Below are 15,568 nucleotides of genomic sequence, written 5' to 3'. Positions count from 1 at the left end.
ATTCCATATGCAATTTTATTACTTTGGTGTCTGAAAAAAAAAAGTCACAGTGTTGCAATTCAGGAATGTTTATGGATGCTGGATTTTGTTAAGCAGTAATTAGCTGAGATGCACTCATGATACATGTGCAGTAAATCATGTGGGAGTGTCTGACATTGTTTAGATTAAAATTCTTTGGGATGTTATCACCGTTTCGAGACTGCAGTGTTGCATATTCTGAAGGTGTTTTATTAAACACAGGACTTCAGAATAATGATGAGAAGCAGTTCAGCTCTTCTGCTTTCTTTCGTTTGGACATTGGTTTGGACATTGCTTCATTCCTCCAGCATCCCTGGCACACGTGAATAGCATCCTTCTTCTCTCCCTGTCACACATTTCCACCACACAGCCTTCTTTTCTTCCTACAGCTCTTCAAACAAGCCCTCTTCAAGCAAACCCTTCAAGAAGTTGTTCACAGCCGGTAGGGGTGGGGGGGTGGGGAAGCAAGCTGGGCGGTGGCCACGGCCCTCCTGTATCCTATTAGGACTAGGAGTGTTGAAAAGGGGTGTGGCCTGGAGCCAGTAACATCTGTGCCTCTCCCCTCTGCCCCCACGGCATTCTGCAGAGAAAGGCAGAGAGAAGGAGGCTAGGGAGGGAGAGAATACGAAAGAAGTACTCGCCAGCCAGCTGGCTGTGTGCATGATCTCAAGCAGCAGTTCGTTCTATGTACGGCGAGTTTATCCCTTGTTTGCCCTGCAGCCATCACAGAAACACATCCTCAACCTAACTGGGATTTTCCTTTGACAGCCTCTGAGAAGGTGCTTATTAGCCACTTAAACCTCATCCAGATGACTTTGAACCTGCGTGGACTACATACCTTGTGCAGGAAATGCTCCACTGCATGCTGTGTACAGGCATAGTTTTTTCTGTCGACAGTGCAGAAAGCTGGATACTGCAGTGAGTTGAGGATATAAAAGGAATGCTAAGAGCACAACAGAGGGAAGCTCTCTCCTGGACAGGGTAAGACAAGCAAAATGCATCTTCCAATTCTACCCTATAATTAAATGAATGCAAGGAATAGGAGCGAGGAGCCGAAGCCGGCTATCTGCTGGCTGAAATGTTTGAGTGTGGACTGCATGTGACCGGGAGATAGTTGGAGGCTATCAGCGTGTGAGTGAGGGGAGTCGGGGCTGCTGGTATGCTTTATCATTCCCCAGAACACAAGCTGGATTGGATTCCTCTCACCAATACGTAGGTGAATGTGTCACGTCTGTCTAATTAAGAGGTGTTGGTGCAGAAAAACAGTGTTGCCGTAGTAACCGAGGGGGAAGGGGAGGATGACAGGTCGCTCCTGCCGGGGCCCACGGCTGATTTCATGGTGGGAGAGTTGTCCTGTGTATGCGGGGAATGCCCCATAATGACAAGGCTGCTCTGGAGATAGGGTGAGGTGATGGTAGAAATATGTGCTTACACACACACACAAACACACACACACAGACACAGTGGCTACAGGGTGCTACCTCCCACCAGCTTCTCTCCCTGGTTTGCTGCCCATTATCAGTATCAAGTGAGTGAGAGAGGGAGAGGATGGCATATTTTTTCCATGATGGGAGTGGAGTGCAGATAATCAGGTCAATGAAAGCAATGTCACCTTGAGCGTAGAGGGGTCCGCTGATTCTCCTCGCTCGTTTCCTGCCACTGCCCATCCTTCTCAGGTTCCAGTCTCACTTCCGCAGCGCCTCTCTCTCTCTCTCTCTCTCTCGAGAGAGGCTGCACACTACACATAACATAAATACTATATGGACTCATGGATTACAATAGAGTAGTTGTAATTTTGTGTGGATTTTACAGTGCGTCTGGGTGATGGCAAGCTAGATTTTTACCCTGTAATCCGTAATGGTTTTGTTATTTGTTTATGTCTGCTGAATTAGAGCGACAATCCTATTTTCTCCCTTATAAGCATCCAGAACAGATTAAAAAGGAGGGTAATGTGCACTGGAAAGGGCTTACATTAAATCACCCTCCCACCCAGCTTGCACCGGTCACCCACCGCTCTGGTTGCCATGGCAACTGAGGAAGAGGTAGGGATTTTTAAACTGCTGCAGCTCAGGGTATCCTGGAAAATATTACAGCGCAGTCCCCACCCTGTTATTGATGATCTGTGAGTTTGTACATTTCATTACTCAGGAATAAATATGTGATTGGTGTTGGACTGTGCCTAGCTGTGGCACACATGAATCTTTTGCAGTACACAGAAAGATCACGATGACAGCTAGCGGTCCTTATAAGGCACCGCTAGCTGTCTTTCAGACTGGGGGATTTATATTTGTACTCACCAGTTGTTTATTACTTGCTGTTCTCTCTTCGATCTCACTGCTTATTTACAGTGATGCAGTTGTTTGTGATACTGATGCACGCGTGGGAACTGTTTCAGAGATGGCACTGATTGTCTGCCCTTGCTGCTCATAATTGAGGGCATATTGATCCTCCAGTTTAATGATTCTCAAGCTCTCGACCTCTGCATGTCTACATACAAAAGAGCTAAAGTACTCCTTCATCCATTGGCCAATCAGTTCTTTTCACAATAAAATCATTTCTGGGAATGCTGTAATTTCCAACTTCTGAGCTGTCACCAACATTTAAAATAACAATTTACGACTGAAAGCTGTTAACTCACACTTTTCTTTTAAATATATATATATATATATATATGTGTGTGTGTGTGTGTGTGTGTGTGTGTGTGTGTGTTTATAATGATGTCAGTGATAAGACATGGTGTAATCCCACCTTAGTGCATTGCTTTGATTTATTACATGCAATACTGTGGATACAAATCACACTGGTGCATTAATAGGGGCATGAAGTGGGTGTAATGAGCGGCTTGTTTTATATGCTATTTTTAAACTGCGCTGTTCTTTTTCCTTTTATCTTGAATGTAGTCGATAAATAGAATTCGAGATGACAGCAATGAAACTCTGGCATACTGTCGCATGTTCAAGTATTTTCCATCTTTGCCCCGAGTCTAACCTCCATGAAAGCCTGGCCTGTTCAAAAATGCTAAGATCTTAAGAGTGGGGGGTTGAAGACTCTGTCTGCAGAACAAGTTTGGCAACCTTGCTGGTGGAAAGTGCAGTAGCCTTTTAACCTGCTTTTTAATCTCTGTCCTCCCAGCATTATCTGCACACTCCCAGTTTCTCAAAGTATATTTTTTGCTTTGTGCTCATACATGTAAGAATCACAGGAATTTTTTTAAGAGCTGTGGAAGAGCTTGGAATATATGTATATTTGTAACAGTAATAAACTGATACTAAAGCCTATTTGGTTAATATTATTATAGTTTTTGCAACTATTAAAGTGTCAAAATATGGTTTGGTGAGCATCCAGTCAGTTTCCCTGTTGGAGTTTCTATAAAGGAATACAAGCTTGTATAGAACTAGAGGGTACCACATGTTAGATTCACCAGTGATTTGAATCTTTCCAAGACCATAGAATAATTTGGTGATAAACAGCTGCTTATCATCACTGGGTGTGCACAACGCTTTGTTATCAGTTATCAGTCTTCTAATCAAATATTCACTTACAGAGTTTATTGTTCACACTTTATGTTAGTCAGCCTCAACGTGAGTGTATATATCTTTCTCTTTCTGTTTTTGAAAGCAGTTGTGGCTTCAGATGCATCATAGACTATGACTAGAGTACTGTCTCCAGAAGTGTGTGAAGATCATGAGCCTGTGTACTGAAAACAAACAAACAAAACAATTAGATTACCTTTATGTAACATAGGTAATCGAATTTGCTGGAGTTTTTTTTTTTTTTGTTTTTGTTTTACCCCCAGTACAGAATAGCATTTACTTGTATTGTTTACCATTAGTTGTTATATCCAGGGTTATAGTATTAATATGGATCTAATTTGCCTTAAAGAGTCCACTGACAGATTTTATTTTTTTTTTTAAACTGTTTTATTTATGCACATAAGCACGTCATCATAAAACAGGAAAAAACTATGGCAACAATAGAGTCGGATTACAATCCTTATGGTCACAGCCCTGACTAACTTTGAAACATTAACTTTCACTACTTCAAAGTGCTACAAGAGCTTTTATAACCCACAGCCCTGTAAAATGACTGTAAAGTGTATCACCCGATGGAAGAATCGCTTCCTTTGTCTCTGTGTTATCCCTTTCTCTTCGCTTTGCGTCTCTCTATGTTAATCCTGTAATCTGAGAGCCACTTCAGCACTGCTCCCTCAGCCATGTGACATTAATGCTCCAGAGGCAATGCCTTTGTCATATCTCGACATGCAGTCGTGTAATTTAAATGCACATGAGCACAAACACATCAGAGCAGAATAGCTCTGCTGCTTTAACACTGCAGCTTTGACACCGACTTTCTGATGGCTCTCCATTGACTGGCAGCCAATGGGGACCGATTGATTTTAATCTCCATTAAACCTGCCAGTCAACATTTCTCTCACGGCCTAGTTTTTTTCTGATAAGTGTCCAAGTTATCATCTGTTTACTCATTGTGTGCTCAGGGTGCTATTAAGTAATTGGCACAATGATAGCTATGTATGGTATCCAACTGTGCAAGATACCACTATGCCATTTGTACCACATCTAAACCAGGGAAAATTAGTCACACACCATTTAACATTTCCTTCTTGCTAGGAGAAAAGCCTTAGCAACACACACACTAAAGCTACATTACAAAATGTTATTAATGCCACTCTTAATGCTGTTAATGTTGTGACTGTGACCAAATGTGCCTCTGATGTTGAATCATTTTTCATTTGCACAAGTTAGGCAAACTGTTGAAATACTGGTTTGATTGCTGGTTTCTAGCTCAGCAGCTCTGGGCTAAGGTTGTTTTTTGGCAAAATGACTTCCTCCAACCTTATTCTATGTCCTCAGCTTCATTTGCAGCTGTCCATACAAATCCAAAATATTTTTGTCAGTGCAGGGCACAATAATCCTTGGGCTTTTAGTTAAGCATATTGCAGAGAGTGCACTTGGCAAACCATGAACTGTGCCTCCAGTATCAGTGGAGCAGATATAGTTTTCAAAAGAAATGTTGCTGTGTGCAGCAGCATCTTATAGCTGGGTCCATGACCTGGAGTTGCTTTGCGTTGAAAATACTTCGACAAGATGATCATCAAATCGTAAGTCTGATCCATCCCAAATCCTAAATCGGTAAAGAAGATTAAACTTCTGTGCACCAAATACCTTTCTGCTCCGCCCATAACACTGCTACAGCTATACCCTGTATAGCCAACCGTGCTTCTACCAGCTGTGCCATTTTTTTATTTTTTTTTATTTTATTTTTTTTTCCACAAACATCTGATGAAATTATTTGGGCTCTTTAGATGTTGATGCAACAGATGTTTGTGGGTTAGTGGAAAGACATTGTGTAAGAACAGCATTATACTGATGCAATTTTTCTAGCAGAAATACTATTTTTATTAACACCCTGTACACGCTGTAAGGAGTTCAAGAACACTGTTAGATGGATGTCCCTGATGCAAGGAGAGATTCAATGTTTCTCTGAAGGACAAAGGTAGATTATAATTATATTACATATTGTTATCCTGTTGCCAAATCTCCTTAACCAAATCAAGGTAGACGGTGTACAGTGCTGCCAAATATATTCTGTGTATTGATTCTGAGTAGAGTCTTAATACATATTTTGTTCAAGGTTTCCTTGGCCTTACTAAAGAAACACAGGAGAGATTCTCATCTCTTTCAGCATGAATGCAGCCTGTGATTTAGGTCAATATTATTCACTGTAGAAATCAAAAAATTAAAACTACATCTCAAAGCTAGAAACTCCTGAGAGATGCCAGCTGTTGCAGAAGAAGGTATTTCACACATCTGTTTTCAATACACTGCTGTCCACTGTGTTCTCGTTCCAAGGTTGAATTCCTTCTCCAAGTCAAGCACAATCTGGGTTATTAGCATCAGCTTAAAGTTGACCTCTTTTTGTGTGAAAATTAAACAAGGCTACTGATTTATAACAATTAATTTTGGATCGACTTCTGTACCTGTCACTCATGTAGCATCAGGAAAATCTGGCACACTGAGCCTTTTACGGTTAACGGCAGAGAATCCTAAAGAGGTTAATAAACTGACGGAACAAAATCAACAAAGAAAGATGTGACAGCTGGATGAAGTGTCAGGTCATCCTTAAATTCTTTAGTTTTCCCTGCACATGTTTAGTAACGTGAGCCTCTTTGTGTTTAGCTTAAGATGCTCTTCTTACTTCTGCCTTTTCTCCAGTGGACCTGACAGTTGTGCAGGTTTTAATGGAGAGGTCTTGGGCAGGCACCATGGGCGGGCTCACACTCACTTCGCAAACACTGGGATTGTTTTTACAGTTTGGACTCATGCCAGGTCACCCGCCAAACCACATGGTCAAGAAAACAACGAGACTATCCACAGACAGAAATCTCCTTCACACAAAGAGAGAAGTGTTTGTTAGGAAATGGGTGGGCGGGTCTAGTTATTGGATGTGTATGAATGAAGGAGTACAGAAGAATCTGGGTTAATCTGTATGCATCTGCCTACAAAAGGCATGTTTCTCTGTTAAAGTCCAGGACTTGATTTATTTCAGGATGAATAGCATTCTTCTTGATCATATGAACAATGGGACTGCTACATGGCACCACCATCAACTTTCAGACTCTTAACATTTCAGACATACTACTACATGGATAATTACTGGATATGACCACTAATTTGGCTGTTACTTCTTGGACAGTTAAGATCAGTTCAGCTGGCTAGGCTGTACGTGACCTGTAATTAAAGATAATCTGTTGCTCCCTCTCAGTTAGAGCAGGTGACAGTGGAACGTGTTGTAGTGTGGGTGTTGTTCAGGGTCACAAGACTCACCTGGCTATGAGAGGAATGTTGTCCTGTTGCAACAAGCCTCTGTTAGGTTCGACACCTTGACCGTCTGACAGACAGCCTCCGGGGACTAATGTGAGCGCAATCAGGTCTCAGAGGGTAAACAATTCCAGCACAAAGTCTTCACAGACATCAGATGGTCTCCATGTTCAAACACTCCCGGTGACCTTCTTCGGATGAGTGAGTCGTGGCATATCCTCTGGCTACTGTAGCTGGATGGGGGACCAGCTTTGTCCCACTCTGGCTCACAAGTTTAAACATAGTTTAGCTAATGGAAAAAAATGGGCAGCTTTGTGTACTAATATGGTCAAAGAAGCCTTTGAAAGGCTTCTTCCCTTCATGCTAGAATAGATGGTGAGTGTGAAGCCAAGCAGCTGCTGCCGAGGCCTCCAGTAGTCAATTTAGAAAAGTCAAGGATGTGTCAAAATAAATATACTATTCAGTGTGTTAATAAAAGAGAGCTGCTGTGTACTTTATCCCACGTGTGGCCATTTGGCCTCAGGCACCGTGTATTTCTAGTGGTACTGTATGCTTTTCATTCACTCTGTTGTATATTTCGGTACGTTTGCTTTCTTTTTTTCTTTAGAAAAGAGTGATTATTGTTAAAGTGGAATACATGTTATGACTAGTATTGTTTGACAGTTTGTCCAGTTAATTGTAGTCTGTTGGCTTTCAAGAGCAAAAAGCAGTGATGTGGACAAATATCTAGTGCTTCGGATTTGTCAGAGTAGCAGTTCGTTATAAACGCAGTCTGCCTTGAGACAAAATTTTAAAAACCAATTTGTTTAAAAGTTAAATTATATCTTATGTTACTGCTTGTGTTAATTATATCTCTTTTAGAGGTTTGCTCCTTTTGTTGTTGTTAGAATCGGCACATCTTAAAGGAGTTATTTGGTGCTTAAGAATAAAAATGATAGAAGGCGACAAATTTTTCTGGTGGTTGGAAAAAGTTGCTGACATCCGTAATTTAAAAAAAAAAGAAATAAATAAAAATACAGCTGCTGGATAGAGGAAACCCATATGAACCAAAAGTGCCAAAAATGGGACAGTGATGCTATCGGGCCCTATTTAGGTTGACCAAAGACATTGCTATAGGAAATGCCCTCACTTTCTCCTTTGGAAGAAATAACTAGTTTGTTTCCTCGGCTCGCTGAGAATAGCGACCCACAATCTTCGATTACCGCTAAGGACGTGACCTGACCAGACTAAATTTAAAAATGCTTCACACTGAACTTGATGCATTCAGTCTGTGTGGAGCATTTGACTTATAGGAAATCACTGGAAAAGGTCAAGTGAACAGGGTTATAATCTGCTGGGCTATTGGTCACCACGACAAGACGTCCAGACATTTCTGCAGTTCAGCACAACCTCTGTGGTTTATGATGCTGAGCCTCACACTACAGTGTAGGGACAGTGTAGAGATATTTTTGTGGTATGCTGACGACAGCATACTTGCGGATATCTGGACATCTCTTTTTTTATTTCCCAGACAGCAGATATGTCCCTTGTGCACTTGATTTCCTTGTTGAAGATAAACCATCGGGTTAGCGAGCACACTCTGCAACTTTCTTCTCTCTTTGTCACGTTTAACATGATTATTATACTTGTACATGTGTTCCAGGTTGTTCTGGTTTTTTTGGGAGGGGTTTCCTAGTGAGTTTTGATGTTTGTTTTTCTTTTAAAATCTTACCTTATGTTTTACTTTGAGGCTTTAGCAACAACCTTAGCATCTGTCAGCCTTGGCTGAAAGCAGAGAGGCAAATGTTTCAAGCACAGTTCAGTCTGGTCACAGGTCAAAGTACAGTCTGAGTGAGATGACTGAAGGGCTCTGGTCTTAACCTCCTAAGACCCGAACTCTTTCATGGCATGCATTTTTAATTTCTCTTTGATATTGGGGCTGACTGGGACCTGATTTATTTTTTTATTTATTTAGTATTTATTTATTTATTTATTTATTGTCATTGTCAAGAACAATGAAATTGCGTTTGGGGCTTCCATACAACCCAAAAAAAAAAAAAAAAAAAGAAGAAAATAATAAATACCCCTTAAAACCCAAGTGTACATATTTAACCCAGTGTGACTCCAATGCAATAAGACAATCCTTAGCAATAATGTTCGTAGAAATTCAGACAAAGACCTGAGAAACATGACAAAATACAACAATGCAACCCATTCAATATTATTGTACTGTGAGATATGATATCAGATATGATAGTTATCTATTTAAGAAAGAGGGGGGGGGCAGGAGGGGGAAGAGAATAAAGATATGATGCACCAATGCAGACCAGTTCATTGCTATTAAGAAGTTGGATATGGTTATTGTCCGTGAGAGGGGGGCAGAGAGTTCAGGAGCCTCACAGCCTGTGGATACAGGCTGTTGGCCAGTCTGGATGTTCTGGCCTGTATAGACCTGTACCTTCTCCCTGAGGGCAGCAGATGGAAAAGGTGGCGCGCAGGGTGATGTTGGTCCCGCAGGATACTGTGCACCCTCCTCAGACAGCGAGTGGGGAAGATATTACTGATCTCTGGCAGACTTGTTCCAATAATCCAATAATGATGAATGTTAAAAACAAAGAATTACCTGATTTTATTTTTATTTTTTTAATTTTTATTATTTTTCTGTTTTTACCTGATTTTTACTCCTGAGAAAAATGAGATCCACATATGAAGACATTCGTTTGAAATTTTGATTGAACAGTGTCAGTATAATGTCCTCGTAAGTCGATATCAGGCTTTTGTAGAGCAAAGTATTTTGGTCCAGGCAACCCCAAATGTGATGTCCACATATGTGGACACCAGGGGCCTGTTCTTCGTACGTCGCTTACTACATCCAAGATCAAATGACACATCCAAGACCAAACCATCGCGCTAACCGTGAGCTCGCTAATCCGGTTCCCCGAACACGCCTGCTGTTGACGATTAGTACAGCTGGACGCAGTAATGTGACATCACTGGGTGTCGTAAAAGGGGCTACGCATCGATAGTAGAAACATTGATCGGCAACCCGCTGATTGGTCGGCGAAAATGTCGAAGGGGCGTGCTCGGTATTTTCCGGCAGCAGAGCAAGAACTCATGAGTGAGGGATTTCAGGAGTTTCAGAGTTTAATTAAAACGCAAGAGAACACTGCAAAGGCTGCAGAAGCAAGGAGAGAGGGCTGGCAGAAAGTTGCTGACAAATCAAACTCGTAGGTAATTTAATAATAATACTGATAATAATGGATTGGGTTCATATAGCGCTTTCCAAGGCACCCAAAGCGCTTTACGATACCACTATTCATTCACTCCCACATTCACACACTGGTGGAGGCAGCTACGGTTGTAGCCAGGCTGCCATATCGCGCCATCGGCCCCTCTGGCCAACACCAGTAGGCGGTAGGGTAGATCTATCATATGACACTATATTGTCCAATATCATATGGCATTATATTATATTATAATATGTTATATTATATCCCCTTTCACATTAGAGCCACAACAGGACCCACAAGAACATGGGAACAAGTAAAAGTGGAATACAGGAGTATTCTACAGAATGGTAATATTTATCTCTTAGATTGCTTTTCGTCTCTTGGCAAGGTAATACTGGCCTGTAATACTCTGTTAGTTTGTTCATAACAGCAACCAAGAAAAGGGCAGAGGAAAAAAAGACAGGTGTGGTCCTGCACCCCCTCGTCAACAAGTTGGTTAAGTAAATAATACCCTCACGGGAATATCGATATCTCTCAATGAGCACACTGTCGCGCTGAGCTAAAGGATCCTGTCTGTCCCGCAATATACGCTGAATTCTGAGGACTCTCCTTATCAATCTTGCACCTTCCGCAATGGGTGGCTCGCGTATACGGACAGGACATGGCTGCGACAGACTTCCCAAATCCACCTTCGCTTTTATAGCCGTGGTCTCTCATCTTGATTACACGAAGTAATTTACAATTACTACTCTGAAATATGAATTACATCTGTAATAATCACATACATGTAATAGAATGTTAATAGTTCATTTCCCTTTTTTAGGAAATGACCTGTATGTATCTGTGTGACATCAATAAAAGGATCAAGTGCTGCATTATCTTTAGTTACATTGATGTTATTTATTTATGGTGAAACAGTGGTGGAATATCGCTGTTGCTTTCGTATAAATGAAGCGGACATACCTGCGTGGCCGCGATCTAATCCTGTTTACATAAAGTAAACCTGCTCCCGAGCAGGTTTACGCTTACGGCTCTGTTGCTATGACAGCAAGTCCCGGATGAGCTTCGGGGAACCGAACGATCCGGGATCACGCGAAATCGTCAACAATCTAATCCAGCTAACTTACTTAGCGAGGTACGAAGAACAGGCCCCAGGTCCTAGGAGGTTAAACAAGACTAAAGATTTAAACTTTGAAAGTTTAGCTGTTACAGATTGTCCCTCAGAGCCAGAGTTTTAACATCACAATGGCACTTGAGGAAGTGTTGGGGAATTTCCAATGTCATCAGGTTTTATCTTGTCATGATTATTAAAATTTGGACAATAAATCTGTCAGTTGGATATTTTTGTCAGAACCAAAGTAGTCAAACAGCAACCTAAAATATACTGTATCTGGTATTTGGGGGGAGGGGTTACTTAAATGATCCCAGATTTGTATTTATTTATTTATTTATTTATTTTTTTAAAATAATCTTCCTCTTGTAAAACTTTCATTGATATGCTGAGACGGTCGTCAGCAATGCTGCTCGTTTGGGACAGCTGAACTCTGTGTATTTTTATCTGTGATAGACAGGCAGGGCAGATAGTTGAACAGGATTGTGCACATTTCCTACGTTACTGTGGAAACTTACAGCTGCTACAGACCAAACCAAATGTGTAGCTTGTACTGCAGCAGCCAGAAAGTAGAGTCACGTGATTGGATCATCAGGAAGATTGAAGCATTGTATATTCCAGTTTGACATAGTCTCTAAATGTTTTAAATCTCCCCCATCATTAGTTCAGTATGCAGACTGATTTGTACAGCAGCTCAGGGATTACTAAAAGGCCTGCTTTAGCTTTCCCCCCTTCACTGACCAAACCAGTCTCTAAAGACCAGAAGGTATCACACACTGCTCGCTACGGTCATTGTAAACACTCCCTTCTAATTACTACTCGTTAGATCTTCAGAGAAAAGCCAATCCTGAATAGGAGGAATTGGACACGAGAAGACCTGAATTTGCTAATCCAGTCAAATTATCTCCCCCCTTTCAAGTGTCACACTCTCATTGCAGGGCTCTATTGAGTAAATGATATAACCGAGTCTTTTGGGGGCAGAGGACATTGTACTTTCCTTTCAAAAATCATGACCCTACCTCATTAAACATTAGCAGAATCAGAGGTTCATGTTGTAGTACAGTACAATTGTGGCTGGAAGCTTGCTGTGGTTTAATTGAAGAGAACAGAAATTATCAGTCTTTGTTTTTAGCACTTTTCAAATTGTCTTAATTGTGTTTTTATTCTTTTTGAAAAGCCAGTTTAACTATGCAGCACAGTGGGGTGGTGGCTAGCTCTGTTGCCTCACAGTAAGACGGTCCTGAGTTTCCTAAGCTATACTGAGTTTGACTCCACCATCTGGCCAAGATCTTTCTCTGTGGCATGCACTCTAACTGGGTACTCTGGCTTCCTCCTTCAGTCCAAAAACAGTAAGCCACTTTTATGCAGTTAGTTGGGTCAGGTTAATTGGTGATTCTAAATTGCCCACAAAAAATTGAATTGAATGTGAGTGGAAATGGTTGTTTGCCTCTCTGTGTTATCCCTGTGTCAGATTGGCAATCTGTCCAATGATAGCTGGGATAGGATAAGGATAAGTGGAAGAGAATGGATGGATGGACAGTTTAACTAATGTGGTCAATACGTCACTCTAATTTGGTCAAGACTCACTGTCCCCTCTTTGTGTCTACAGTGCTCTCTGACGGAGACCAAACTCTGAGGTGGAGGAGGCTGTAAAGAGGTCCTGAAGGAGCCTCCCCTCCTCCCTGCCTGACCAGTTAGACATTGGATCGCCATGCCTCCTCGGAAGCGTGGTGGGGGTAGCGGTGGTGGCGGCGGTCGCAGCGGCTTCTCCGCCATCTTCTGTTGTTTTAACAACAGAGACCATCCAGAGATCACCTACAAACTGCGGGATGACTTTGCTCTGCAGTCCATGGAGCCATCACTGCCCATGCCGGGAAATGATGAGCTGGATAGCATGTTCGCCGAGTTGGTGGTAAGACACTGTTCCATTTAGTTTTTTGTTTTTTGCACATCTAAACACTTACAGAAATCAGTAGGTAATCCTGATGTGTCTTATTCAGGATTACTTACTGGAACTTTTATTGTCATGAAAGTATTAAAAATAAAGGTTTCTAGCAAGTTTGAATTCCAGCGCTTCTTTAAAATAAAAGGCCAGTACTTAGCACTGTATCACTGGGCCACCTTGGGATAATTATGACCTTTAAAAACCACCCTATCATACAAATCAAGACAATTTACAATGAAATACTTGAAATATTTTCCAAACTGACTTAAGTGGATGTTTTAAATTGGCTCTAAAATATATTCTTACTACATTGTTTACCCTGTCTGTTACATTTTAAGGCATTCCCAAATAAACTGCCACTTCCTCCCAGTTTAAACTTACACTAACTTGTGAATAACAGGGCCAGACTGCCTTTTTTCCCTGTCTTATTGTCACTTCTAATTTGTCGTGCCCTCCTCTCGCTCTCTCTTCTGGCCCCGTTTCCTCTCTCATGGTTGCCACAGTAATCTAAGCATGACATTTTTGCACATCAATAGGCCTTATTCAGGAGCTCTTAATGCCTCGGCCTCCTCCATCTGCTAATTGCTTGTTTTTGTCTACCACTCTTTATGAAGACATAATTGAGTACGTTGAGTGTAACGACAAAGAGGCTTTCAGTTGCTCTGTTTACTAGAAGAAAACAGCCACGTGCTTTTCTTTTCACCCAGTATGAGCCACCATGTGCTTGTATAATCAGAATGGGTTTGCTGGGGGGAAAAAAAGACTCATGTTGGGGAAACAGATTTTGAACATCTGCTCTGTTACGATCAGTTAAACTCGACCTTTGAATTTGAAATTTACTCAGACAGTCAGGTGAAGCTACTTTTCCTATCATGCGTTCATACCCAACATAAAACACATACATGCTTTTTATGATTTAGGGAGTAATTGAGTCATTTCCCCAAACACACGTGGCCCTTTTACTGAGGATGTCAATAGGGACTTGATCATTGCACATATTGATTCACCAGGCCTACATTCTTTAGCAAATGAAACCCCCAAAGGCACGTCCCATGATGACTAGTTGTCATTAAAATATTTTGCAATTATTCTGTTGGGTAAACTGCGTTAACATAATCTCTATTTCTCTATAACTTCCACTGCCTCTTTCACATATAGTCATTCAGCTACAGTTCAGCACAAAAAGCCCATAAATCCCTCAGATAAGTTACAGATCTTGCTGATAATGTCTCAGTCAGTTTTTTTTCCTGGTATTTAGTCAAACGCTTCCCAAAAGCACCCTTTACGCGCCTCTGTGAAATGTCTTTTATGCGTTGTGACACATGTTGTTTCCAGATGTTTGTTACCACATGTTGAGCAGGCAAACCACACCTTATCTTTTCCCCATTACTCACACATCTAAAGCCGGGAAGACATCTGATTTGTTTCAAAATCGCACTGAATATATGATGAGACCATCCAGTGATACTATGAAGAGATTGAGCTAAAAACAGCTAACAGAGCTGCTCTTCACTTATGTTTTGTTTGGTTTGATGTCAGTTGTTTGTAAATTTGCAGGATGATGGTTTTGAGAAAGATGCTCGATATTTTAACACTCGAGTTATCAATACGGGTTTCATAATCTAACGTTCAGCGATTTGTTACTGTGACTCAGCACCAACATTTCTTAACCTTTTTCTTCTTTTTCATCTTCATTTTGCAGGATGAGCTTGATCTTACAGAGAAACACAGGGAAGCCATGTTCGCACTGCCTGCAGAGAAGAAATGGCAAATCTACTGCAGCAAAAAGAAGGTAAACAGATCTCTGTTGGCTGCATAGCACATTACACTGTATCAGCCTTCATAGACTCGCTGCTGTCTGCCTTTTTTTTTTTGGGGGGGGGGGGGGCTACAAATATCCCAGTAGCCAATTTTATGTAATCTCCTCCCTCATTGATTTGTTGATCCCTTGAGCTGTGTGTTTTCTGAGTCTTTTATCGCTGGATCCCTATGCTTACTGCAGACCATTTTATTTTGATGTAGTGAATATGTCACTGCTTACAGTAATATTCAGGACAGCATTGTGAACCACCTTTTGCTAATTTAATAGTGTGCCTCCTTAGGAATTCAACTTGACAGATAATTAAAATATAAAGGGTAGCTGAAAGGGTGTGTTAATGGAAACTAGCAGTTAAAGTTGACGTACGTCTGTACTGGTTTTAATCTCTCACAAAAGAGGGAAGTGGCTAAATAACATGAGGGAAGTTTGATACTACGCCAGTGCAGTATATTTAAGGCTTCTGCCAGAAACCGGTTAGTCTGCAGTGTTCTCATCTAAATTATCAAACCATTCCTGTAATGTAGAGGCTTCGGTACTATGCCTTCCCCACAGTACTGAAGTAGTTCTGGTATCTGCAATATTTTGCTTTAAGAAATAAGTAACTTACATTTCAGACTTTATTAGGAT

General features: G+C 41.2%; 1 protein-coding gene across 4 annotated transcripts in view; it reads left to right on the top strand.

The window, feature by feature from the left end:
* The window catches only part of daam1b (dishevelled associated activator of morphogenesis 1b), a 46,155-nt gene that overhangs the window by 14,885 nt on the left and 15,702 nt on the right, over window positions 1-15,568 (top strand). For 3 of the 4 annotated variants that reach the window (XM_026142611.2, XM_026142608.2, XM_026142610.2), the window contains exons 2-3: window positions 12,787-13,089; window positions 14,825-14,914. In XM_026142611.2, the coding sequence (XP_025998396.1) occupies window positions 12,889-13,089; window positions 14,825-14,914 (291 nt within the window). In that variant the 5' untranslated portion in view covers window positions 12,787-12,888. Of the gene's footprint in view, window positions 1-286; window positions 1,000-12,786; window positions 13,090-14,824; window positions 14,915-15,568 lie in introns of those variants that run through there. The other variant, XM_026142609.2, reaches the window with a different exon arrangement.

This window comes from Astatotilapia calliptera, chromosome 15, assembly GCF_964374335.1.
Source record: "Astatotilapia calliptera chromosome 15, fAstCal68.1, whole genome shotgun sequence".
In the NCBI taxonomy this organism is placed as follows: domain Eukaryota; kingdom Metazoa; phylum Chordata; class Actinopteri; order Cichliformes; family Cichlidae; genus Astatotilapia; species Astatotilapia calliptera.
Note: the sequence above shows the minus strand (reverse complement) of the source record. Positions and strands in the feature narration are given on the sequence as shown.